We start from the raw sequence: 26,925 nt of genomic DNA, 5'->3' as shown, positions 1-26,925 counted from the left end.
CCACACGAGAAGGTGTCAGGTGCAGCTTAGCACACGGGGGGCCCCCAAGTGGGGCTGGGCCGCCCCCCAGGGAAGGGCGCGCTCGGGGGACAACAGAAATGACGGCAGGGCCCCGTGTGGCTGAAGTTTCCGGGAGGGAAGAGGATGCCAAGGCGAACCCGACACCGGACACCGGGCATCCCATACGCTCTTCCTCGTGGATTGAAACTCAACACCCGTCTTCTCCGCGCACACCCCGCTGGCCCTCGCCTTATTTGGAAGGTGCTATCATCGCTCCGACCTGAAACGTGAGCGGCCCTGCCCCTGGACAGCCGGTATTGTGTGTCATGGGAACATCAGATCCAGAAAGGGACACTTGGCAGGCCGGCGGGCTCTGCCGTCCACGAGGCCCAGCGCGAATCTCTGACTTGCAGGCAGGCGCCTGGCCGGATGGCGGGCGGCGTACGCACGTGTGGCCGTCTGACCACCGGACGCCCAACAGGAAGTGTCGTCCATCCGGCTCTTCGGGCCGAACCGAGGGGCGGGGCAGGGAGTGTTTCTCCCTTCGCGCCGATGTAAATGAGCACAGTTAATTAATAACCACCCCCGGCCCATCAAATCTATTCCTCTCCTCGCTGGAAACGTGCCTAGAATGCACATGAGCGAGAGGCGTGAGGTTTAATTACTCCGCCTCGGGCCGGAGGCGTCCAAGATCCCGTGTCCCCTCGTCCTCTCCACAGGCCTTTCGGCCAAAGCTGGGAGAGAGGGGGAGAGAATTGAGAGTGTGGGCTCACTCACAAAGGCACCCCCAGAGTGAAAGTTGCGCTTCCAGGTTCAGAATGGAAACATAGTTTCATATAACAGTAGAAACGCCCGTGTCCTTACGACCCCCATTCCTCGGGATTAACTGCGTCAGCTCGGAAGGCGACGGCTCGTCCGGGTTCTCCGGTGGAAATTGATTAGCAAGCCCGTGATAACAGAACCCCCCGCCTCCCAACCTGCAGCCGCTTGTCAGTCGTGGCTCAGACGTTCCATTCGATCGGGGAAATGTGCCGAAGCGCAGACCTTACGCCGACGGGCGCTAACCTGGCAACTCCTTAGAAACGTTCCCCACAGCACATCGGGCCCTATCGACGAGTCTGAGGAGTCCCAGCCCTTTAACGAAGGCGGAAAGGTCCCCCCCGGGCCGCAGGGCCAGTCGGTGCTGACGCTCTGCAGGCAGAAGGTGCCCCTGTGTGAGTGGGACCCCGCCAGAGCCCTGCAGATGGGCTTCCTGACCCCCGTCTACTCTTCTGTCCCTTGTATTGGGAGCAGGAGAGCAGGGTTTTTCTTTTATTTTTTGTTTTGTTTTTGTTTCTGCTGTTTTCAGTGGGATGTGGACAGGAGGGCACCTGGCAGGTGTTTGCTGGGCAGATGCTGGCATTCTTTCCCCTCAGGAGCCTCCCCACCCTGCTGCCCCCTCCCCGCCGACCCTGGCTGGGGAGCAGCAGAGGAAGAGGGACAGGGAGGGAGGTGACCAAAAATGCAGAGAGGGGAAAGCAAATCAGGGAAGGCTCCCGGGTCACCCCGCTGGGAGCCGACACCTTGCTCTTCCTCCTTCTAAGCAGGATGGACACTTGAGGCGTGGCACTCACAGGTGAGCCAGGGAAGGGCGAGCTGGGGGTTCCGGTGGGCTCAGGGGGACCGCCGGCAATCCTGCCACTGCCCCCTCCCCCTCCACGGAGCTCCTCTCCCGCACTAGACGGAGAATGGTAACCAGCTTGCACACCGTGGGGCCCGCCGGGCCGTCGGCACCTGTCAGATGGCACGGCACCTGAGACAAAAGGCTTTTGTGCGTAGGTTGGCACCATCTGGGAGATGCTCGCCCAGCTGCCGCCCGCATTCTGTTTGTCCCGCTCCGCGGACAGGAGGCGTAAAGGGGGCGCGCAGACAGCGCCCCACAACTGAGCCCGGGGTCTTTCTCTGTGTGGGGGAGGGGGACGTCTCTCCTTTAACCCTTCCAGGGTCTTCCTTCTGGCCTTATAATCAAATAGACACAAGACAGATAGATGAACGAGAAGAGAAAAAAAACGACCCAATTTAATTAGATTGAAACGGAAGCCCCACACAGCTGAGAGGCAGAGACGGACAGTTACAGTGAGGTCCGCGTGACCTCCTGGGCTGAGGATGAGGGAAGAGGTCACCTGGGGCTTCAGAGGGAGGGGAGAGGGTCGTTTTGCAGGACGATAGGACGGCGGACGGTCAGTAAGTAGAAGTTTTTTTGCCCTGCCGCAGAGAGAGGTCACAGCAAGTGGCTTCTGGTGAGAACTTCTTGTCCTAAGCCAGAGGTCCCCAAACTTTTTACACAGGGGGCCAGTTCACTGTCCCTCAGACCGTTGGAGGGCCGGACTATAAAAAAACTATGAACAAATCCCTATGCACGCTACACATATCTTATTTTAAAGTAAAAAAAACAAAATGGGAACGAATACAATATTTAAAATAGAGAACAAGTAAATTTAAATCAACAAACTGACCAGTATTTCAATGGGAACTATGCTCCTCTCACTGACCACCAATGAAAGAGTATGTGGCGGGGGCCGGATAAATGGCCTCAGGGGGCCACATGCGGCCCGCGGGCCGTAGTTTGGGGACCCCTGTCCTAAGCAAAGTCCCTCATTGAAATTCTTTTTTTTTTTTTTTAACATTTTAAGGGAAAGTTGACTTAGAAAGTGACCGAGGTGGTAGAAGCGTGCCAGGTGGGCTGCGTGGGCTCAGGGAACAAGCCGGGGGACACAGAAGACGGGCCCCTGGGGCTTCAGGAGAGAGAAAGGCGGAGGACACATGCCTGGGTGGGGGGAGGGGGCAGGGAAAGGTGGGTGTGCCCCCGGGGGGGGGGGGCAGAGCTCTGCGTTCTCTCAGGGAAGGAGTTCAGGCTGCTCTTGACCTCGGAGGCTTCAGCTCCAAAACAGTCCAGCTGCCCACGCGGGCCGATCGGGGAGACCCGTCCTGAACCCCTTTGTTTTCCGAGGCAGAAGGCCGTGGGGCCCCCCACCGTCAGCCGTGGCTGGACCGGTCCCCAGGATGCCTGTCCCAGAGGCCGGGGGACCTCACCGGCGTGTGTCCCGGGTCCATCTCCTTGACGGGAGATTGACAGGGGGCTCACTTCTCCCCCTGTTGGCAGGAGAGTGCGTGTTTTCAGCACGGCACCCTGTTTTGCCATCTGGTGTCATGGCAACAGTCGCAGATGAGAAACCCCAACATGGAGCCCGGCTGTTCAGGGAAGAGAAGGATAGACGCTCATCTGCCGATCTGGCTATTTTATCAGCGTCTGGGGAAAATATTTACGTTTCACCCTGGCCCACATGGCTAATGACGAGTTGTTTGCCTACCCCTGGTTCCTCCTCTCTGGGAATATGCACGTGTCAACGTAGCACGCTCAAAGAACGGAGAGCACCAGAGCCAGATGACACGCGCACACACACACACACGCATGCACACGCGCACACATATGCACACACGCACACAGGGCTTCACGTCTTGGCCCTATAACCCCCTGTCGTGTGTGATCACATCTATGCCTTGCCAGAGGAATCTGAATAGATCCGCATCTCAGGAGTCTTTATGGGACTCCTCATTACCTACGTTAGCAACCCCTCATTACCTACGTTAGCAACCCCGGCCCAGTTAGGAGGCCAAGCGTCCTGCCACCAAGCCGGCACTGCGTTCTGGGTTAAAGCTCTCCACGCCGACCCAGCCCAATTTGTTCATAAAATGTGGTGTTTTCTGCCACCTTATTCATAAGCTAAGGAGGGCCTTAGTCTAACCACAGGCTAAGAAGAATTTAGGCCCTGGCCGGTTGGCTCAGTGGTAAACCTTCGGCCTGGCGTGCAGGAGTCCCGGGTTCAATTCCCGGCCAGGGCACATAGGAGAAGCACCCATCTGCTTCTCCACCCCTCCCCCTCTCCTTCCTCTCTGTCTCTCTCTTCCCCTCCCGCAGCCAAGGCTCCATTGGAGCAAAGTTGGCCCGGGCGCTGGGGATGGCTCCATGGCCTCTGCCTCAGGTGCTAGAATGGCTCTGGTTGCAACAGAGCAACGCCCCAAGATGGACAGAGCATCACCCCCTGGTGGGCGTGCCGGGTGGATCCTGGTCGGGCGCATGTGGGAGTCTGTCTGACTGTCTCTCCCCATTTCCAACTTCAGAAAGATACAAAAAAAAATAAGAAGGATTTTTAAAAAGGTGAATTTTATGGTATGCAAATTATGGCTCAAGAAGAAAAAAAAAAAAGAAAAAGGCAGAAGGGGCCCCCACCCTAAGCACCTGCCTTGTTTATGTAAATAGGTCTCTATGTATTCTTGCTTCCTCTCGCAGTGTTTGTTTCGCTTTCAAAGGAAACATAGTAACTAGAATGTGAAGACCTTTCCCAACAGGGAGGAGAGTTCTGCCTTGTCCTCTCCTCAAAGGCAGGGCGTGGCTTCTCCCGGGTGGCCACTCCTCCCTCTAGCTCTTCCTTCTTGACTTGCTGTTAGTTCTGCAGCTTTCCTACCTACAGCTTACTCTCCGTCTGTACTGGCACTCGCTTCGCCTGACCTCCCGGAATTAGTCTGCGTTATCTTTGCTCGCTTCTGCTCTGCGTTTTCCGTGATGTTACGACATCACGCTGTCCCGTCAGCGCAATGGCACGCAGCTGTTCGGAGGGGGGGGGGTCTCGGCTCCTGCCCGCTGAACCTCGACAGACAGCGTTCCCTCTGTCAAGTCGCCCACACCTGGCCCGCGTCCCCCTGTTCCATTCACCCCCTCTCCCAGTCTCTGAGCGCAGGGACAGCCGCACGGGACCATTGCGTTGGCTGGGCCCCTGGGACACCACTTGCTTGCTCCGCAGGGCAACCCTCCCTGCTGGGCTCCTGGGGCGGGTATGACCCTACGTGGGCAGATTGCTGAAGAACAGGAGACATTTTCTACTTCCCCCTGTAGCTCTCCTTCTCTCCCATGGCTGTGACCCACCCACGGAAAGTAGGCAATGCCGGCCGCTGCACCCTGGGAGCCACAGTGTGCCTCGGTCGGCCTGAAGTATCCATCCCCGCTGTGCCCTGCGTCAGCTGCGCCCGGGCGGATGGAGCATGCCTTCCGTTCCATCCCTCCCACCCAGGTCATTGATCAAGATGTCAAACAATGCTGGGCCCGGGCCCAACCACTGAAGAACACCTGTTCTGTTAGTCTCGTTATCACTGATCCGTCGATAGCCACTCTCTGGGTACACAGGTCCGGCCAGGTGCGCTGGAATGCCTGGGAAGCTACCCCCCCCCCCCCCCCGCCCTCCTGCAGCCTAATGTATCTACCTGGAAATACTTGCTTGTTCAAGGTGTTTCGCGGGGTGAGATAACAAGCGCAGTGGTGAGACAGGTCAGTACCCAACGCGATGTTGAGTCATCTGCTCTCGGAAAACCAACCCCCCCCCGAGCCTGAACCAGCGTGTCTCGCGTGGCGAGAAAACAAGGCGGCGAATGGTTGCGTGAAGGCGTGCAGCCACGCACACACCGTGTCCTCTCCGCTTCTTAACACGTCCCCGGGCTTATGGACAGGTCGTCTGTCATGTGGCCGGACGAGTGAGTCCCTTTCCAGGGCAGGACAGAAGTGGCAGCTGTCCCTAACAGCTCTCTCTACCCTGGGGGTTTTTTGGGTTGTTGTTTTGTTGGGGGTTTTTTTGTGTTTTTTCTTTCATATTTGATCTGGCTCTCCACCCAGCTGCTCGTCACTCAAACATTTCAGACTCGGTGGTATCTCCCTAGCTCCTGACGCCTCCTTCAGGGCGCCTCTGCGTGCCAATGGAACACAAGGAGGCTGGCCCAGGCAATCTCATCCAGAACTTCACTCTTAGATGACTCTTACAGTCACAGGGCGGGGGGCGTCTCCGCTCTCCACCACCCCGGCCGGCAGCCGCGAGGTTCCGTCCCCCGTCCTGCGTGCAGCAGAGCCTCTGCTCCCAGACGCGTGTGGCGTGCCGGGTCAGACAGCAGGCACAGAGCCCCAGTCGTGTCCTCCGAATGTGTGAGCTCCCACGGTGACACGAAGCCCCCGTCTTCTCATCTACAAAGTGGGGTCAATCGGGACCTCAGGGAGGGCTTTGAGGATGTTAAGTAAGTTCATAGAGTTTTCTTTTTTTAAAACTCCTTAGACTATTATCTGTCACATGGTGATCAGTCACCTTAAAAATTGCTCCCCCCCAAAAAAAACCCTTCCTACATTTAATTATGAGAAAACATCAGGCAAACCTGAATTGAGGGGTTTTCTACCAAATAAGAATAAAAATAATAACAGTAACAATAATAATACTGAAGCAGCTATCTCATTGAAGGAGGCTATAGCAGGGCTCCCCAAACTTTTTACACAGGGGGCCAGTTCACTGTCCCTCAGACCGTTGGAGGGCCAGACTATAAAAAAACAAAACAAAACTATGAACAAATCCCTATGCACACTGCACATATTTTATTTTAAAGTAAAAAAAAAAAAAAAAAAAAAAGGAACAAATATAACATTTAAAATAAAGAACAAGTAAATTTAAATCAACAAACTGACCAGTATTTCAACGGGAACTATGGGCCTGCTTTTGGCTAATGAGATGGTCCTCTCACTGACCACCAATGAAAGAGGTCCCCCTTCCGGAAGTGCGGCGGGGGCCGGATAAATGGCCTCAGGGGGCTGCATGCAGCCCGCGGGCCATAGTTTGGGGGCCCTTGGGCTATAGTAACCTAACCAGCACATGCAGTGTGGGACCTGCGTTGGATCCGCCGCGGGGAGGAGACGGCAGGGAGAGCCGGTGAGTTCGGCTGCCCCTCACGGTGCTTTATGTGAGGGACCTCGCCAGGGGAGCGTCCTGGTCTGGATAGCGGTGCTCCCGCTCCCTGTCTTGTGAATGTTAGAGGAAGGTGGCGAGGGCGGCACGAGAACTCTCCGTGCCATCTGCGCAGAGCTACCGGTACGTCTACCACTAGATGAAAACACTGGACGGGTCCTAGCCAGGCACGCTGTCTGTGAGCCCGGGGACGGCTCCACCCATCCCGACCACTGAGTCACCGTCCTCCAGGCGCTTAGTCCTTAGTTTTCCTTAACTTCACACGAAAATGGTAAACAGAGGATTCAGAAACCAACAGGCAGGGCTCTCCCCACCCTGGGCCCTCCCCCCCACGGCTCACCAGTGGGCGGGATGGTGCACGCTTTCTCACTTATACACCGGAGGCTGAGGCTGCGGACACCACAGCGCTCACCCGGGTCAGTCCCAGCTCTGGGGGTGCCGAGTCCAGGAAAGAGCTAGCTAGGTAAACAGTAAGCTCTTTCTATGGACAAGTAGTATTCCATTGTGTGGCTAGGCTGTCACGTGTGTTGTTGTTGTTGTTTTTTTCCCACTTAGGTGTTGTGCACTGGGGTTGTTTCCATTTTGGGGCAGCTGGGAATAAGGCAGCTTGGAGCCTGGGTCTGGGTCTTTGTGTGGGCATACGCGTTGTCTGGGGTAAATAGCGAGGAGTGGGATAACAGGCCGTACGGCCGTGGTATGTTGAAGGTGAGAACCTCTAAGCCTCATCATTTGCACGCCCACCAGAAGCGGAAGCCAGCTAGGCTTCTGCACACGTCCCCTTCGGTGCTCAGTGTGCCCAGTGTCCCTCATGCTTGTCCTTCCCAGAGGAGCCTCACAGCTCGTCCTTGTGGTTTTAATTAGCGTGGTTGTAGTTCCAACCACGGATTTTGCGCTTTCTTTTATTGTTTTCAATCATGAGAGCTTCCTTCTTTTTTTTTTTTCCCCCCCCTTTTTTCTACTTTATTGGTGTGGCTATGATCGATCTCCACGACACTTCTGTTTAATAGAAGTCATCACAGCAAATATTCTTGCCTTGTTCATAACTCTAGGGGCAAAGTATTCATTGTTTCACCAGGAAGTGTCATGATAACTGTCGGTGTTTGATAGATGTCCTTTGCAAAATTAAGTTCAGATGTATTCCTGTTTTCTAGGTGTTTGTTTTTTGGTTTTTTTAATTTTATGTATTGATTTTAGAAAGAGAGGTAAGGAGAGAAAGAACAAGGCAGAAACACCTTTACGTGCCTTGACCGGGGATCAATCCCACAATCTCTGCACATCAGATCGCTGCTCTAACCAAACAAACTACCCAGCCAGAATTCTTTTTTTTTTTTATCTAGAATAGATGTTTGAATTTTACCACACGCATTTTTCTTTTAGTAATTCAGATGATCATATATTTTTTTATTTTTTGTTTTATTAACATGCTAAAATACATGAACTTTATTTCTAGGATAAATCTCTTTTTGGTTCCTGTTTTATCCTATTACACATATGTTTTTACACATTTTAAAATTTGATTTGCTAAGTTTGCTAAAACCTTTTACATCTGTGTTCGTGAAGATTATTGGTTGTTTTTGTTTGTTAGTTGGTTGTTTTTGATTTTTTTTTTTTTTTAATATCCTTGTACTATCATTCTCTGGTTTTGGTATGTAGGTCATGCTGGCCTCGTTGAACAAGTTGGGAACTATCCCTCCTACTCGATGTTCCAGAGGACTTTCTGTAGAGTGTGTTACCAAGGACTTTGACTTCTTGTCTCCTGATATAAAAAAAATTTATAGCAGAGACACTGATACATGTCAAGGCATATTTGTTGAGACTCTGCTGAGGGCAAAGCCACTGCAGGTGGTGTCCATGACAGAGATAGGTGTCCATGTTCTGTGCCCTGAGTTGGGGCTTAGGGGTTTCTATGACTTAGGGACACAGATGCCTGGTATACTAACTCTGATGTCTGGGTATTATACACCAGCGGAGCAAAGCATTCTGGGATTGTGCAGCACTTATTATGGGATGCAGGAAGGGACTTTCCCAGTCAGGCATTGAGTTTGTCTTTGTGATTTGTGGCTTGGCTTTCCATCTGAAAAAACAAACTTAAAAGGAGTCAGGTTGGTTCCTGGGCCATTGTTTTATAGCTGCCTGTTGGTCACAGCCATGGTTCTGGCAGGGCTCAACTCGGTGGAGCAATTTCTGGGAACATTGTCTTCTACCCGTTTCAAGGTGATACTATTTCTTCCCTAACTGTTTTTGTGAAACTCGCTGCTGAAACCATCCGTGCTTGGAATTTTCTTTGTGGGGAGGTTTCTTAGCTACAAGTCGAATGTCTTTTAATAAACACGGGGCGTTTGAGACCCTTTCTTTCTGACTCTGATTTGGCCGTTTGTGTCTTTCACGAAATCTGTCTACTTCATCTAAGTTGTCAATTCTATTAAAATGGTCCGTAACATTAACTTTTTTTTTCCCCCTCTTAATAGCTGCAGAATCTATAGGGATGTTACCACGCTCGTTTCAGATAGCGATCATTTGTTTTACTGCTTTTTTTATTTCCTGATTAATCTTTCTGGAGGTTTGCCAATTTTATTGATCTCAAAGAGCCAAGGTTTGGATCATTCTAGTTTATTCCCTTTCTGCTCTGGTTTTTATTATTTTATCTGCTTGGTTTGGGTTTAATTTGCTTTTCTTTCTTTCTTTTTTTTTTCTTTTAGTTATCGTAAGGTGAAAACTGAAGTCTCTGTTGAGAGACCTTGCTTATTTTCCAACACAGGCTTCTCCTGCTGTGTGTGTGGCCCTGCAGTCTGGTGAAGCAGCGTCCCACAGAATGCACACGGTGCGTTTCCATTCTCATTCAGTTCAAAATAATGCCTGGTGTTTGTTTTGACTGCTTGTTTGGCTTACTTAGATGGGTAGCATTTGGTTTTCAAAATTTAGGGTTTTCTAGATACTGACTTTGTCATTGATTTCTCTTTCTTTCTTTCTCTCTTTATATCTGTATATGCTTACAATTACTGCCAGATTAAAAACAAAACAAAACAAAACAAAACGAGCCGTGTAAGGCGAGGCTGGAAGGGACCCGAGCGCTGGAATTTCTGTCCTCACGGAGTCAGGGTGCAGCCATTCTCCAGGTACAGAAAAATATTCACCAACCAGGAAGCTCCCCTGAGCCCTGTGTTTAGGATTTTAAATCAACCTTTCATTATAGAGCCATGATCACTTGAGTCATCAACCACACGGGTGACCTCCATCCCCACCCTAGAGGTCAAGGGATGAGGCCGAGGGTTCTAACCCTCTCACCAGCCGGCTCTGACATGGCCAGCCCCTTCCCTGACACAAGCTCAGGGCTCACCATGAGTCACTTCACTACCCTACATTCAGGTAGAGTCGAAAGTGACTCACCTTGAAAAACAAAAGACAATCCTATCAGGAGATTCCAAGCATTTTTGCAGCTCGGTGCCACGAACCAGAAACCCATGAAAGAGATCTGATGTCCTGTTTCATTCTATCACACAAGTCCTGAGGCCCTCTCAAATGATCTTCTCTCCACATTTTTCCTAGCTGACTTCCACTGGGCTCAAAAAACATACCCTGAAATGAGTTCAATTAGCTAAAATTTGTCTAAAACACCCTTTGACCCCACACTATGGTTGACTTTTGATTACTAGTCCCCATGTGCAGACCCTGCACGTGGACAAAGTGTATCCTGAACAGGGTATGTGCTGACACCCTGATATTCCATTGATGTACAAGGCATGCACCCATATTTATTAGTTCATAAGTGTGCATAAACGTACAGGAACTGTTTATTATAAACAACTTTTATTTACATGCATATAAACAGCACACACAGGCACACACACAGTGATCATCGCTCCTGGGAAAGGAAAGCAGGTCGAGGAGAGCTAAGCTTTCACACCTGGGCCTTAGAGAAGCTCACAGTTGAACGGAGACCTCAGCGGGAGGCAGAGGCCCCATGCAGAGGCCCCATGCAGAGGCCCCCAGGTGGCTATCCTTGGGAGAGCAGCCTTCAGGGCAGTGAACTCCGAGGCCGGCTGTGCACACAGGCTGGAATCCGGTTCTGAGTGGGCGTCCCCGCCCCAGCGAGTGCCCGAGGCCTTCGGCACTGTGGGGAGGACTTTGCACTCGGTATGCAGACTGGCCTCCCTGCTTTGTTAATGAGAGCACTGGGGACCAGCTGGGAGGGCTCCGGCAAGCCTCTCTGATACATCGTCCAATTATAGGGTCCCCAGGGGGAGCGCCTCCTCCCAGGCTGACCGCAGGGCATGCAGGCTCGCTTGATCCTGCCTCTTCTCGGCCTTTTTATTCCTAGTCCTTGCAACCCCACGAAATCCTCAATGTTGCAGTTCAATCTCTCACAGTAACGCAGATGCCTTTTGTTGCTTTAGGTGGGTGAGGAGGGAAGTGTGCAGGGGAAATTCGGGCAGATCACGGCCCTCGCGTGACCTGCCCCGGGCCCCAGCCTGGACTGACTGGGGGTACTTCTGCCCCAAGTGGCACTGGGCTCCTTCGGGGTGTCGTGCTGCCTCAGCGCCCGGCAGACCAGTCTGGCAAACTTGAGTGTGCTTCCAAAAGGAGCTGCTCCCGGTGGCACCGCTGGGCCCTGCTCCAGCCCCATTGTTTCCGATTTCCTAGGACACGGAGGGGGGGGGGGCGCATTTCTAAGCAGTGCCAGGTGCTGCTGGGCAGGGAACCACTGGGAGACCCTCCACACTCGATATCTGTTGGGTGGATGAAGGTTCTGTTGGGTTCCAAGGTGGTGGTCCCGGGTATCTGAGACACCCACCGGTCACTCACTGCTCATTCTGCGACTTCAATCCTCCCTCGCCGGCCCGCCCACCTCGCCCTCCTCCGGCCCGGCTGCTGCCAGGTGCTGCCCCTCCCAGCGCTCCTCCCCGCCGCTTCGCAGCCGCGCCTGGGCCCCCACCAGCCCGGAGGGGCGCGCTCCCGCCCGGGGGCGGAGGTCCCGGGAGCAGGGCGGGCGGGGCGCTGCTGCGGGGGCGGCGCTCGGTGGGCGCGGCGGAGCCGGCAGGGCGGGGGCGCGGCGCACCTGGCTCCCCGCCCCTCCCCGCCCGCGCGGGACGCCTCGGCCCCTGCCTGCGTCCTCTCAGAGGCCCGCCACTGTCCTCCGCCGGCCCGCGTGGGCGGACGATGGGTCAGCGCCGAGAAAGTGAATGAGGGCGGCGGCGAGCGCCTGACTCGGCCCGGCCCGCCGGCTCCATGGACACGCCGTGCGCCTCGGCGGCCAAGCCCCCCAGCGGGTAAGCGGCCGGGCGGCGGGGCGCGGGCACCGGGAGGGGACGCGCGGGCACCGGGAGGGGACGCGCAGGCTGCAGCGCTCGCTCGCGGCAGGGCACCCCCACGCTGACCGGCGCCGGGAGGGAGAAGCGGGTTGTGTACTTTGTGCGCCCGGGTCGTTGCCCAGGTGACAGTGTCAGGCGGAGGCCGGAGCCCTTGTCGCGCGTGTGCGCGCGCGCCCTTAGCGGGGTCCGCGCAGAAGGGCCCCCACCGAGTCCCCGCAGCCCCCGGGAGCGTTGCCCGGGCATGGGGGGTGGGAAGGCGGTGCGGGCCGGCCTCCGACTCCAGCCGGTCACCTACGCGCCGTGTGCGGCGCTCCAGTCGCGTCCCCTCCCTAGGCCACGGCTCCCGCAGGGAGAGAGGGAGGTCCGGCGGCTTGGAAGGCGCGCTGCCCCGGGGTCCCGGGGAGTCGTGTGGAGGGCACCTCCCTGGAGGTTTTCAGGACAATCGCCCCCCTTCCCGACTTTGTTTTCCGGGTCCGCTGCACAGTGGACAGGGAGCAGGGTGACACTGAGCTGACGTGGGGACCCTGGCGTTGGACCTAAAGCCAAGGCTTCGGTCCCCGCCCGCTGCCCGCCCTTGAACGGTGTGTTCCCATCCCACGCGTCGCGTGTGCGGGTCCCAGGCCACGCGCTCGTTTGTCTCGCAGGGAGAATCACATCCCTCTTGCCAGAGAAGCAGCCCTGCCCTTTCTTGGGGACTGAGCTGGAGTTAGAACCGGGCAGGACTCAACCAGGCCGCGAGGCCCGGGTAGGCGGGGTGCGCGGATCTAGGGGCAGGAGCCCTTTCGCTGGCCTGAAGGGAGCGAGCTTCTATGAGTCCCGCAAATGGCATGAGCTGCGCGGAGGCACCTGCTCCCCCCGGGGCCCTATTTCTGCTCCAGCAACTGCTCTGGACCCAGGCCGCTTTGGGGACAACTCATCTGTTCTCTCTGCACTTGTGCCCCACTGACTCACTCTGCCCTGTGCCCTGGGCCTCTGGTGCCCAAGTCTGCAAGAGGCTTTCAAATTGGCCTTAAAAAAAAAAAAAAAAAAAAAAACACAAAAATTCTCCCCTTCATGCCAGGAAAAAGTGAGACAGGTTAACAAATCGAATAATGCCGGGGCCAGGAATGTTGACAAGAACTTTTTTTTTTTTGTAGTGCACTTTGTGGTGGTTATGTAATTCCCTCTGAACAAACAGATCTCCCCCCTCAAGAGAAGAGAACTGTGGGGCGTTCCCTCTCACTGTAAGAGGCATCCCCACACACAGGACATGGGGACCGGGCAGCACAGTGACCTTTAAACCTGGGCTTTGACCGTCTTTGCCCAGGAAACAGAGACTCCGGGCTGCTGCCTTTTTCATTCCCAACTTCAAGTTTAACGACTGTCATTTGTTTTAGTGCCTTTTAGTGAACAGACATCGAGAAAATATCAACCTGCTTTTGTTTCCCAGACAGAGATGAGGTGTTTAATGACAGGGTATTGCGATTTAACCCCCGAGGAGAGGACGGTGGAGGGTCTTTATTCAGTCTTTTATGTCCTGTATAGGTATATCGCTGGCCCACCCAGACTGCTGGGCAGGGACATGTCTGGCGAGTCCTGGGGGCTGGTCAGGGCCATGGCTCTTCCTCTTCCCTGACCTACTCCTCTGTTCCGGAGAGCGAGGCTGACCTTGCCTCGCATCCTGGCGTGGGGGGTGGGGGTGGGAAACAAACGTGGTTTCTCTTGGGTCTCAAATCAGACTTGTAGTTGGTCGGTGGCCAGGTTCCTGGCTGACGTCGTGAACTTGTCGAAAACGATGGAAACCAGCACTGGACTCCTGTGTAGAAACGGGCCAGTGGGGGACAACAGGAGGGACCCAAGGAGGTTTCAACGTGACAATAAACTCAGGCCCACAAAGGCCTTGCCGTGGGGACGGCTGGAGGGACAGAGGGCTTAATGAAGGCAAATTCACAGCTTGAATGTCTGACTAAATTATTAATAGGCAGTTATTCATTATCTTTGCTGGAGACGCAAGTGTTCACTCTTAGTTGGATTGAAGTGATAGGCTTTTCTTAGTAATTGCCTATTAAGACAATAACTGACAACGCAGCTCACTGCCTGGGGAAGACTGTTCTTTTAGGAGGGAGGACACAGAAACTGTACCTCATCGAACTCGAGGTGACTGTAAGGCATGTTAGAGTTCACTTGAAGCGTCATAAATGACAGAATATTCTAGGCTCCAAGGAAAGGCAAATCGGCCTCTTGGGCAAGTTTTAAAATATATTTAAGACCGTTTAAGATGACCCGTGTACTTGGTTTATGGGTGAGATCCGCACCAATAGACAGGGATGGACCATGGGGTTGAATTTTGCACTGGGCCTCTGTGAGTAAGGGGGTTTGTCAGGACACTGGTTAATTGTTATTTGTTGTTTATATGGAAGGGACGCATATTTCGGTAAAATGGAATCCTCTCCAGTGACATGAAATGTAAGAGCGGCTGTGAGTTCCAGCCCTACGCTTACGAGACACTCGTTGGAGGTTGGGTAATCAGTTTCATCAACGTGAGCTTCATGTCGACAGGGCTGGTATGCCTGTCTCTAATAATTTAATCAAGTTATCAGGACAGGGAACAATTTTTTAAAAATTAATCAAAGTGGGTAACTTGAGCTTGCCCAATTGGTTTTGAGTCTATGTGCCCTTGATGGTTGGCACAATGACATTTTCTACTTCACCCCTCACCAGCTTCCACTGTTAAGGCAATGTTACAAGGGTACACTACACCATCATCAGACATTTACGTGGGCAGCGCTTTTCTTCTGTTTTTAAGTTTTCTAGGCTTTTGGCTAAGGTGTTGGAGGAGGTGGTTCCATTCTTTAAGATGAGAGCAGGCATAATGCAGACGCTGGGTACTGTTGGGTGTGAAGTGGGAGGTAGGCCTAAGAAGTTTTTATTTCTTTGCGATTGTAATTTTTTCGTCATAACTTCGAAGAGTTGGACCTGTCCCTGTTACAAGAGCAAATAATGTTAGAGCATTTTGAACCTGTCTCGGTGGCTGCACTTGTGTCAGGATGATGAACCTAACGTCTGATTAAATGTGTGCCCTGCTGGGCCACCCGGTCACCCGCCTGGGACTGTGGCCAGCAGCCCAGCCTCCGTTCTCCGCCCCCCGCCCCCCACCCCCACCGCCACCCCCCAGCACCCCCCACACACGCAGGTCTGGGTTCAGTGGCCTCTTTAATTTGGGATCTGGGAAATGAAGTCATAAAATCTGTACACCTCAGAGGACTCCCATAATTATTAAGAAAACAAGATTAAAGGCTCTATCTGTAGACCATAATAAGCAGTGTAGGTTTCTAGGCCTGCGTGTGTGTGCGTCTGTGTGTGTGTGCGCGCGCTTTGTCATTAAATTTTATCGTTCAACATCACTTTGCAGTTGATCAGAAGTCTTTAAAAAGCAGAAATATTTGAGGCCAAGTGTGCTTAGACGGAGGCTGTGTGAATTTAAAAGACAGGGATGCTTGGTTCTGATTGAAACCCACACTAAGTGGAAACATGTCAGCGGAGAGAGCTGGTGGGTTCGTTCTGTGTGGTGCCCTGCCTGGCTCCATCCTCTCCCCTTCCACGTGTAACGAGGGGGCCTGTGGGTTTTGTCTGTGGGTTAATGTTAGATACACGTTTTTTCAGTTACTCTATATGAAACAGAGATTCGATATATATATAAATACATATATATACACATATATACACATATAATGCTTTTATAGATCTTCCATTTTACGTTTTCTCTATTGAAATTATTTAAATGACTTATGCTCTTGATATATATTTATGTATATATATTGATATATATATATATAGTGATATTGATAAGATGCCTTTATTATCCGTTTTAAGTTTTAGCCCCAGGCCCTCCTACTGTATACCTTTGCTTCCTCACCGGTCCCTCGAACGCCCAACGCCCGCCGTCCAGGGCCACGTGCTGGTTTTCGGCACCTGCGTGGACGGCACCTGGACTTTCTGTTATCGGGTGCCAGTCCCCGGGGGGCAAGCTCACTTCCCAGCTGGGAGACGCTCTATAGGGTTTCACAGGCTTCCTTCTGATCTCCGCTGAGCTGTCTCCTGCAGGTCACATCTAATTACAATAAATTCCACAGCAAAAAACATCTCAATTTAAAAAAAAGTGGGGGGTGGGGTGGGGACGGGAGGTAAAAGCTTTTCAGGCCACCGTGAGGGTGTCGTTTACTCAGCTGCATCTGACTCGACGGGTTTCCAGACCACAAACCTCTCTGCAGGCCCTCCCCCACCTCCCCCAGACCCAGGGATGCCTTAAGAGGTGCGGATAGCTTTAGAGGAATCATTGAAGTCCTTGTCCCCCTTCCCCAAGCGTATGTAGGACATGTCCCCAAAGATGAGCCATCTTGGTCCTGGTTCATTGACCCCCCCCCCCCCCCCGTCTTCTCAGCTTGTTGTCTAAGAACCCAGATGAGGGTACCGTTCACGGTCTCAGGACTGTTCCCCCAGACGCCGGTTGTCCTTTCCTCCGGGTAGTGTGTGTCCCTCCATCCTGCCGGTACACGGGAGGGCCGTGGCTTCCTGGGCTAGGCGGGATGGCGTGTCCCCTGACCCCAGGTGCCTTCTGCTTGGTCATAACTCCATGTGACTTCCTCCTCCAGCTGACGTGGAAGGCACGCTGGCTCAGGAAAGGGAAGGCTTTGGCTCAGCGTCTGCCGTGCAAGACACTGTCCCTCCTCAGGGTCGCTCTCTGCTTAGTGTTTTAACTCCCGCCTGCTTCCCATAGTGCCTGCGCCCCCCTGTGTCCCCGCCAGCCGTGTACCAGGGCCCCGGTGTCTCCATGTCTCGCCATGGACCCACTCGGCCATGAGACGTCCTGGAGGAAGTGGGCACAGGAACGAGAGAGGGCGTCAGCGGTCTTTGCTGAGAGGGTCGCGTCTCTAACCCTCCGTGAGGGCCAGGAGGGCAGACGGGCAGGTCCTGGGCCCTGCGGGAAATCTTGTCCTCTGTGCTCTGAGCCTCGCTCACAGAAGACGGTGCTGGGCTCACACTGTGGCCGTGGTCACCTGGATGCAGGCCTGACCGGCAGCTGGCGACTGGGCCGCAATCTCCCTGTATCCCCAGCACAGAGATGGTGGACGTGCCCTGCCCCGCCCTGCCCCACCCTGCCCTGGACAGCTCTGACTTCCAAGAGCAGCAGTGACCGGGTTTTTTTTGTCCGGAACAGGTCAGGAGGCCAACATTTCTTTTACTGATGTCTCTGTTCCTGTCATCCATGCCGGGCCCCCTTCTGCTCGTTGAGGAGTTTCTGAGTCGGGCCCTTGGGGCTACCAGGGTGGAAATGTCAGGCTTCCCTCCTCACCGCGGGCCTGGGCGTAGGCAGCTGGGGTGGGGGGGAGAGAGCTGGCCCGGAGCGGCCCAGAACGTGGCCTCAGCGTCTGCGCTCCGAGCCGCCCGGGAGTCAGGGAACGGAGGAGGGATACCGGATATATTGATCCTACAAGGACGCGTCCACAGCTCCCAGGATTCAGTAGCAAACTGAGCGTGAGCGTCTGTGTGATCACGTGTGTGTGCGCCTGGGAGCGGCTGTGACTGTGTGAGAGTGTGGCTGTGACGGTGTGTACGTTGTGTGCGGTAGCATGACAGTGTGTGTGCATGTGAGTGAGCATGCGTGTACATACGTGTGCGGGCTGAGAGTGCAGTGGACGCTGACTCGGCCAAGCAGCAGACGCCCAGATCGGATTTCTTAGCCCTCGTGTTTTGGGAGCTGCGTTTAAACATAGCTTAGGTGGGTGGGACAACCGGCAGAAGGCTGTGTGTGCTCCTGTGGCTAATGATGGAGACTTAAATATAGCTTTGTTGGCTGGAGTCCGATTAATTCTGAGCAGAATCCACTTGTGTTCAGTAAAGAAACCGTCGGTTTGGGGAGGGACAGGCATGCTGTGGCCGGGACCTCAGCATTTGCCCCCAAGAGCAGCGTGGTGCCGAGGGTCCCCGTCCACCCGCCCGCCGCGGTGCTGTCTGTGATTATCAGGTGGCCGGGGGGGGGGGGGGATTAAAGGCCTGAGCCCTCCCCCTCTGCCTCCAAACCACTTCTTACATAATGACGGCCGCTCGCTGCGGTGACTGCGTCCTGACACCATCGCCCACGGGCAGGTAGACTCTAGACTCTCACGAGCACCAAAGTCGCCCATTAGACCCCGAAGCGTTCCTGGGGTCACGGAGGCTGAGCGTGTCCTGTGCCTGCGCCCCCTGAAGCTCGGTCCCCTCCCCCTTCTCAGCTGTGTCTGCCGATTCACACGCAGACCCGTCGTTGAAGAATACGGCCAAGGGAGGTCTGTGGGCAGATTTCACAACATTCAGAAAAGTGTGAAAACTGGATTGGAAACTAGACTGATTTATTTTTTCTTTTCTTTTTTTGTGACAGAGACAGAAAGACAGAGAGAGGGACAGAGAGGGACAGACAGACAGGGAGAGAGATGAGAAGCATCAGTTCCTTGTTGCAGCACCTTAGTTGTTCATTGACTGCTTTCTCATATGTGCCTTGATGGGGGTGGGGGGAGGGGCTACAGAAGACTGGGTGACCCCTGGCTCAAGCCAGCGACCTTGGGCTCAAACTGGTGAGCCCGTGCTCAAACCAGATGTCTTGGTGCTCAAGCTGGCGACCTCAGGGTTTCAAACCTGGGTCCCTGCGTCCCAGTCTGACGCTCTATCCACTGCGCCACCGCCTGGTCAGGCAGAAACTAGACTAATTTAAATGGAAATGTTTTCTTATGAGTCATCTTTTTTTTTTTTTTTTTTTAAATTTACTGTTTTGTTTCACATTTTTGGAATGATGAATTCTGGGTGGTGAATTTTTCTGAAAGGGGGAAACGAGTGTTCTTCACAAGGGCTGGCCTGATTTCTGCATGTCAGTCACCTCTGATAGTGGTATCGTCCCGCTGGTAGGAGACTGGCCACCTGCCCAGCACTGGGCGCCTGGACCCCCTCTGGCCATTCGCTTTTGGGGGCAATAACCTCTCTCCAGTTTCTGGGAGGGGTGGTCATGTGACCCTGAAGTCGGCTCCCCATCGTGTGGTCCTGCAGTCACACAGAGTCAGAGCTTTGCGGAGTCCTGCTTCCTGGAGCCACTCTGCCTTGTGCAGGGAGCTGGCAGCCGTCCACCCGCCATTTCTCAACCACCTTCCTGAAGACAAAGCCACATGGGGGGCATCCGCGTGACTTCTTCCTTGTTCGGGTCCCTGGTGATGCTCCCTACGTGGCTGTCCCCCTGCGAATGCATTTCTAGAGGCGGAAACCTTGCAGGACACTTAGGTGGGAGTTGGTGTGTGAAGGACACGTGTGGGCTGTGGTGGGTGAGGACCCAGCCCAGCTGTCGTAGAACATAATATGCGTTTGTGAGTCAACATGGCATGTCGGACCTGGCAAGGCACTCTGCCTTGGTCCTGGCTGAGGGTTTTGTCAACCTCGGGACCCCCCCCCCCCCACTGTGTGACCTGGATGCTGAGTCAGCTCGCGGTGTCTTGTGCCCATGGGTTTAACAAGCACCTGGAGTTCTGCTGTGCCCCACAGACCAGCTGCCTTCACGGTGGAAACGCCATGGACCCACCTCGCACATTTGCTGGTGGCGTCGGCCCGTGGGCCACGTTCGCCAGGCCTGGGCTGAGCTGAGACTCTCCCTGGTGACCCTTTCACTACGTCACCCTGCGGGCAGGTGGGCTCCTTGGATGGGGACCTTCTAAGGTTGGCATCTGTGGCCTCTCTGTGTGACCCCAGGGGCGGTGGAGGTGACACGCTCACCCTCATCATTGAGGACAACTTGCCCACCCGGCGTCCGGAGGGGGGTTTGTTAGTGTCACAGACGTCCCGAGCTCACAGGGCCAGTGCAGCGGGACATCTCTCCATCTAAGCATGCCCCGCTCTGTCGTCCTTTTCTTTAATTGTTTTGGAGTAACCTGTCCGTCTCGCGGTGTCCCACTCGACCTGCGCGGCACCTTCTCCCTGGTCTCTTATCGCAGGTTGTTACAGGTCTGTGTGAGACGCTGGGACAGTGTCTCCTTCACGGCCGGGCTGAGGAGGACCTGGCTCCTTAGATGAGGCCTCTCGGAGCGGCGAGGGAGATGCATTGGGAATGTTTCCCCGACACGCACCTCTTGTGTTCTGAGTTGACAGTGACGCGGTGTGCTGACCTTGAGGCTGAGGAGAAGTGATGGACGACATGTTCCTGAACCGGCTCTGCTGTGACGCTCGTGTGTGTGTGTGTGTGCGCGCGTGTGTGTGCATGCGTGTGTGTATGTGTGTGTGCGTGTGCGCGCGTGCGTGCATGTGCGCGCGCGTGTGTGCATGTGTGTGCGCGCGCGTGTGTGCATGCGTGTGTGTGCACGCGTGTGTGCGTGTGCATGCGTGTGTGTACGTGTGTACGTGTGTGTACATGTGTGTGTGCATGTGTGTGCGTGTGTGTGCGTGCGTGCGTGTGTGTGTGTGCGTGTGTGTGCATGTGTGTCTGTGTGTGCGTGTGTGTCTGTGTGTGCGTGTGTGTGCATGCGTGTGTGCACGTGTGTGTGCATGTGTGTGTCTGTGTGTGAGCGTGCATGTGTGTGTGTGCGCGCACGTGTGCGTGCACTCATGGGGAGGGGACACACACATCACCCGCGCAGCCTTGTCACTTAGGTGGGTGGTGTCCTTGTCCTGCTAAGTATCCATTGGCATTAACACGCCCTCTCATTGGTTTTGTGCTCACAAAGGCGACGTACCCTCAGGAAAGAAGGGAATCTCCCCCCCAGGTTCTGTGTCCTTTTCCTTTTGTCAGAGGGGAAGTGGAGACCACCCCTTGCTCCGCATGGGGGCCCCAGCATTGGCAGCAGAGCAGGACAGGTGTGCAGCTGGCTGGTCACTTCCAGGTGAGGCTGTTGGTGTGAAGAAGGACGGACGGAGGGATGGCCCTTGTTCACGCCTGCCCACCGGCTGCCACTGGACCCCGAGGAACCTCTCCCCCCTCCGTCCCCACGGGGCGCCGGTGCAGAAGCTTGTCACAGCCTGCGGCTGGGTTCTGGTCTCCCGCCGGTTGGCCCAGGGAGGGCCCCTGGAGGAGGGCTCTGATCTGGCCTCGGGCCCCCTATGTGGCCTCCTCACGTGGTACCTCCACCCACTACAGAGAGCCTGTGATGGGGACTGCGCTCAGCGCGGTGCTCGGTCAGCCATTGTCACAAGGCGTGCTGTCGGCCGTCCGGTGGACTGTCCACAGCACAATAACACCCTGGGGCGACTCCCCTAACACACAGGCTTTGAGATGAGATGTGACACAGAGCGGACCTGGGGGTCCCCTGGGGAGAGGGTCAGGAAAGGGGTCCCGAGCCCACAGAGCAGCTCTGGGGGTCCCCTGGGGAGAGGGTCAGGAAAGGGGTCCCGAGCCCACAGAATAGTCCTGGGGGTCCCCTGGGAAGAGGGTCGGGAAAGGGGTCCCGAGCCCACAGAGCAACTCTGGGGGTCCCCTGGGAAGAAGGTCAGGAAAGGGGTCCCGAGCCCACAGAGCAGCTCTGGGGGTCCCCTGGGAAGAGGGTCAGGAAAGGGGTCCCGAGCCCACAGAGCAGCTCTGGGGGTCCCCTGGGAAGAGGGTCAGGAAAGGGGTCCCGAGCCCACAGAGCAGCTCTGGGGGTCCCCTGGGAAGAGGGTCGGGAAAGGGGTCCCAAGCCCACAGAGCAGCTCTGGGGGTCCCCTGGGAAGAGGGTCGGGAAAGGGGTCCCGAGCCCACAGAGCGGACCTGGGGGTCCCCTGGGAAGAGGGTCGGGAAAGGGGTCCCAAGCCCACAGAGCAGCTCTGGGGGTCCCCTGGGAAGAGGGTCGGGAAAGGGGTCCCGAGCCCACAGAGCAGCTCTGGGGGTCCCCTGGGAAGAGGGTCGGGAAAGGGGTCCCGAGCCCACAGAGCAGCTCTGGGGGTCCCCTGGGAAGAGGGTCGGGAAAGGGGTCCCGAGCCCACAGAGCAGCTCTGGGGGTCCCCTGGGAAGAAGGTCGGGAAAGGGGTCCCGAGCCCACAGAATAGTCCTGGGGGTCCCCTGGGAAGAGGGTCGGGAAAGGGGTCCCGAGCTCACAGAGCAGTCCTGGGGGTCCCCTGGGAAGAGGGTCGGGAAAGGGGTCCCGAGCTCACAGAGCAGTCCTGGGGGTCCCCTGGGAAGAGGGTCGGGAAAGGGGTCCCGAGCCCACAGAGCAGCTCTGGGGGTCCCCTGGGAAGAGGGTCAGGAAAGGGGTCCCAAGCCCACAGAGCAGCTCTGGGGGTCCCCTGGGAAGAGGGTCGGGAAAGGGGTCCCGAGCCCACAGAGCAGCTCTGGGGGTCCCCTGGGAAGAGGGTCGGGAAAGGGGTCCCGAGCCCACAGAGCAGCTCTGGGGGTCCCCTGGGAAGAAGGTCGGGAAAGGGGTCCCAAGCCCACAGAGCAGCTCTGGGGGTCCCCTGGGGAGAGGGTCGGGAAAGGGGTCCCGAGCCCACAGAACAGACCTGAGGGTCCCCTGGGAAGAGGGTCAGGAAAGGGGTCCCGAGCCCACAGAGCAGACCTGGGGGTCCCCTGGGAAGAAGGTCGGGAAAGGGGTCCCGAGCCCACAGAGCAGCTCTGGGGGTCCCCTGGGAAGAGGGTCGGGAAAGGGGTCCCGAGCCCACAGAGCAGCTCTGGGGGTCCCCTGGGAAGAAGGTCGGGAAAGGGGTCCCGAGCCCACAGAGCAGCTCTGGGGGTCCCCTGGGGAGAGGGTCGGGAAAGGGGTCCCGAGCCCACAGAACAGACCTGAGGGTCCCCTGGGAAGAGGGTCGGGAAAGGGGTCCCGAGCCCACAGAGCAGACCTGGGGGTCCCCTGGGAAGAAGGTCGGGAAAGGGGTCCCGAGCCCACAGAGCAGCTCTGGGGGTCCCCTGGGAAGAGGGTCGGGAAAGGGGTCCCGAGCCCACAGAGCAGCTCTGGGGGTCCCCTGGGAAGAGGGTCGGGAAAGGGGTCCCGAGCCCACAGAGCAGCTCTGGGGGTCCCCTGGGAAGAGGGTCGGGAAAGGGGTCCCGAGCCCACAGAGCAGCTCTGGGGGTCCCCTGGGAAGAGGGTCGGGAAAGGGGTCCCGAGCCCACAGAGCAGACCTGGGGGTCCCCTGGGAAGAAGGTCGGGAAAGGGGTCCCGAGCCCACAGAGCAGCTCTGGGGGTCCCCTGGGAAGAGGGTCGGGAAAGGGGTCCCGAGCCCACAGAGCAGCTCTGGGGGTCCCCTGGGAAGAGGGTCGGGAAAGGGGTCCCGAGCCCACAGAGCAGCTCTGGGGGTCCCCTGGGAAGAGGGTCGGGAAAGGGGTCCCGAGCCCACAGAGCAGCTCTGGGGGTCCCCTGGGGAGAAGGTCGGGAAAGGGGTCCCGAGCCCACAGAGCAGCTCTGGGGGTCCCCTGGGGAGAGGGTCGGGAAAGGGGTCCCGAGCCCACAGAGCAGACCTGAGGGTCCCCTGGGAAGAGGGTCGGGAAAGGGGTCCCGAGCCCACAGAGCAGACCTGGGGGTCCCCTGGGAAGAAGGTCGGGAAAGGGGTCCCGAGCCCACAGAGCAGCTCTGGGGGTCCCCTGGGAAGAGGGTCAGGAAAGGGGTCCCGAGCCCACAGAGCAGACCTGGGGGTCCCCTGGGAAGAAGGTCGGGAAAGGGGTCCCGAGCCCACAGAGCAGCTCTGGGGGTCCCCTGGGAAGAGGGTCGGGAAAGGGGTCCCGAGCCCACAGAGCAGCTCTGGGGGTCCCCTGGGAAGAGGGTCGGGAAAGGGGTCCCGAGCCCACAGAGCAGCTCTGGGGGTCCCCTGGGAAGAGGGTCGGGAAAGGGGTCCCGAGCCCACAGAACAACTCCGAGGCCATGCACGCTCCCCTCCTAGCACCAGCTGGATAGGCGGGCGCCCCGTATTTTGATGAGTGGCGGCACCATCACGGGAAACACGTAGGAGATGGTCAGTCCCTCGCCCCAAGCTCATCACTTGATAGAAACAGGTGCTCAGTGTCTGTGGCTTTGACAGACTTCCTCTTGATCCTGTGTGTCTTGCTCAAGTGAAGTTGTGACAATTGAGACATTATACTGGCCTCTGTCCTCACTGCGCCTTGAGCCTGGGGGGCCGGGTGGCACCCCCGCCTGCCGTGACCTGCCACGCCCCGCCCCGCCACACCCGTGGAAGCAGATCTCCACGTCGGCCGCTTTGGCGAATGTGCATGGTGGTCCTCGGTCCACGTGCGCCTGTGTCTCGAGTCTCCAGATTTGATAAAACGGCCTAAAACCGGGTAAAACCTGACACACTGGCCGCTCTCTTGACTTTGTCGGGAGGCTTGGGAGCGGGCCGCCTGCTCCTGTGTTTGCGGACAGCCCGCCGGGGGAGTGCAGCTTCAGACGGCAGGTGCGGAAACAGTGGCGCGTTTCTAAGTCCGCGGCCCCTGAGCGGGGTGGCGGTGTCACCGTGGCAGCCTCTTGTTGGGGAAGTGGAGCCAGTGGGTGAGCACAGGCTGGAGAACGGGTCACGGGCGCCCCACGGCGGGGGGGTGGTGGTGTCCGTGACCTTCTGACAGCGGAGCGAGTGGTCTGTCCTGTGGCAGGTCTTCCTGGATCTCGGCAGGGGGGTGTCCTCCCCAGGGGCTCACAGTGACCTCAGATGAGGGCCCCCAGCAGCGCACCTGTGACTCTTCGGGAAATAGACGGTCCCCTCGCTTGAGCGGCAGAGCGTCAGAGCGGAGTGTGGAGGCGATCCGTTCCCTGACTCATTCCGATGTCAGCGCCCAGCGTGGGGGGTGCGGGTGGGGACTGCGGGGTGACCCACACAGGACTCTGTCCTCCCGCCAGGGTCCCGTAGAGGAGAGGCGGGCAGGCGGCGTGACTGGCACGCACGGCCAGCCAACCGGGAAGCTCAGAGGAGCAGAGTCCGCCCGGTCGGGGCAGGAGAGCGGAGGAGGGGACCCCACGGAGAGGCTGGCAGACAGCACCGCGGCCTGAGGTCACGTGCCGCGGCCTGAGGTCACGTGCTGCTGGTGAGGGTCACGTGCCGCGGCCTGAGGTCACGTGCTGCTGGTGCGGTCACGTGCCGCGGCCTGAGGTCACGTGCCGCGGCCTGAGGTCACGTGCCGCGGCCTGAGGTCACGTGCTGCTGGTGCGGTCACGTGCCGCGGCCTGAGGTCACGTGCCGCGGCCTGAGGTCACGTGCTGCGGCCTGAGGTCACGTGCCGCGGCCTGAGGTCACGTGCTGCGGCCTGAGGTCACGTGCTGCTGGTGCGGGTCGGGCAGGACTCCGGCCTCCCCCCCCCTTCTCTCCCACGGAACGACAATAGCCGTTGTTGCTGGTGCTTACCAGGCACTGTTCAGAGAGCTCGCCTGTGTCACCCGTTTAACCCTCACAGCGCCCCACGGGGCCGAAGCGGACGCTGCTGTTTTCAAAGGAGGATGGTGGGACGCAGAGACGTCACCCAGTCGGGGTCACCAGCGTCAGCGAGGCGGCCCCCCCGGGGCGCCCAGCGCCGAGCCCCGCAGTCCTGCGGCCTGCCTAGCTCCTGACCCCGGCCGTGTACTCTTCAGACGTTTGTGGGACGTTCACGCTGGGACCTGAGGAAAGCTCTGGTCTGGATCCAGGCCGTGGGGAGGGTTTTCTAGGGACTGTGAGCAGCGGAAGCCACCTCGGGTCCTGGCAGAGTACCATCTTCGGGGGACAGCCTGGCCAGGGTCCTGCCGGACGGCTCCTGGTCGGCTCCTCCCTCCAATGCCGTGGCCTCCCGTGGCCAGGCCGTCAGCCGCCTTGCCCCTTACCCAGGAGTCAGGGGGCTTCTGCTGGCGTCCACACAGGGGGCGGTGTCGGGACCCAAGGACTCCGGCCCCTGCCTGCCAAGAGTCTCCGCTCTGTGTCCCTCAGTCCCAGGTGTCGGGGGGCCCTGGCCTGATGGGGGGGTGGGCTCCCGTAGTTTCATAAGCGCCATTTTGAGTCAGAAATCGAAGGCAAGCGTTAACACCTGTCTTAATCAAGTAGGAAAGCTGCCAGGCCAGGGAGCCGGTTCTGGGGGTCGGAGATGCCCAACCTGTGGGCTGCAGCAGTCCCGGAGGCCAGAGCTCCTCAAAGTGCCGTCCCTGGGCCTGTCTGCAGTTGAGAGTGGGCGTCCAAAGCTGTTGTAACAGTTTGGTGTTCCTGTGACCCCCCCAAGGGCCCGGTCACAGACGTGGCCTGGTGACCAGGGTGTGGATGGCTTTGGTCTTAGCGCTGCGGGGGGACACGTGGGCTGACACCTCCCCACGCTGTGCCATTCATGCCCCTCAGGAGGCCTGTACGTGGGCACCATTGTTGCCTTTGTTTCGGGGACGAGACACTGAATCCCAGAGATGTCAAGGGACATGCTCAGAGGTACAGACCCCCAGCCCCCCGGCAGCCGGGGCGAACTCTGGGGGCCCCTCCCGGGTGCCATTCAACTGACAGTGCGTTCTGTCATTTTCTGAGCCGGACCGCCAGCCTCCTGCAGTCCCTGCCCAGTCACAGCAGTGTGACCAGGGCTCAGTTCTGTGCCACGTGGACCTCGCCCCTGGCCGGCTGCAGCGCCCTCACAACGTGGCATCGGGCTTCCTGTAGCTCGGGAGGGAATGCAAGGGGAGAGTCGCAGATGACCGAGCCCTTAGAGGTCACACTGTCCCTCCCATCGGGCTGCCCGGGTGAGAACCGGGTCACCACGTCCAGCCCTCACTCGGGGCCGGCAGGACGCTCTTCCCTGCGAGGGGACCCGTGAGAAGCGAACACCCTGCGTCCTGCTGGGCCGTCTAGGCTGACCGGCCTCATCCCAACGCGCCTGCCGCAAACCCCCGGCGGAGGCGCATCGGAAGCCCGGGCCGAGGGGC

General features: G+C 57.2%; 1 protein-coding gene across 6 annotated transcripts in view; it reads left to right on the top strand.

Annotated features, from left to right (window-relative positions):
• Nucleotides 1-11,773: 11,773 nt before the first annotated feature.
• COBL (cordon-bleu WH2 repeat protein) overlaps nucleotides 11,774-26,925 on the top strand; it is a 164,256-nt gene continuing 149,104 nt past the window's right edge. For 4 of the 6 annotated variants that reach the window (XM_066353847.1, XM_066353843.1, XM_066353846.1 and 1 more), the window contains exon 1: nucleotides 11,774-12,079. In XM_066353847.1, the coding sequence (XP_066209944.1) occupies nucleotides 12,039-12,079 (41 nt within the window). In that variant the 5' untranslated portion in view covers nucleotides 11,774-12,038. The remainder of the gene's footprint in view (nucleotides 12,080-26,925) is intronic. The other 2 variants (XM_066353842.1, XM_066353844.1) reach the window with 2 other exon arrangements.

The sequence above is a fragment of the Saccopteryx leptura genome, chromosome 12 (genome assembly GCF_036850995.1).
Source record: "Saccopteryx leptura isolate mSacLep1 chromosome 12, mSacLep1_pri_phased_curated, whole genome shotgun sequence".
NCBI lineage: Eukaryota > Metazoa > Chordata > Mammalia > Chiroptera > Emballonuridae > Saccopteryx > Saccopteryx leptura.
The sequence above is the reverse complement of the archived record's forward strand: the minus strand, read 5'-3'. Positions and strand labels throughout refer to the sequence as shown.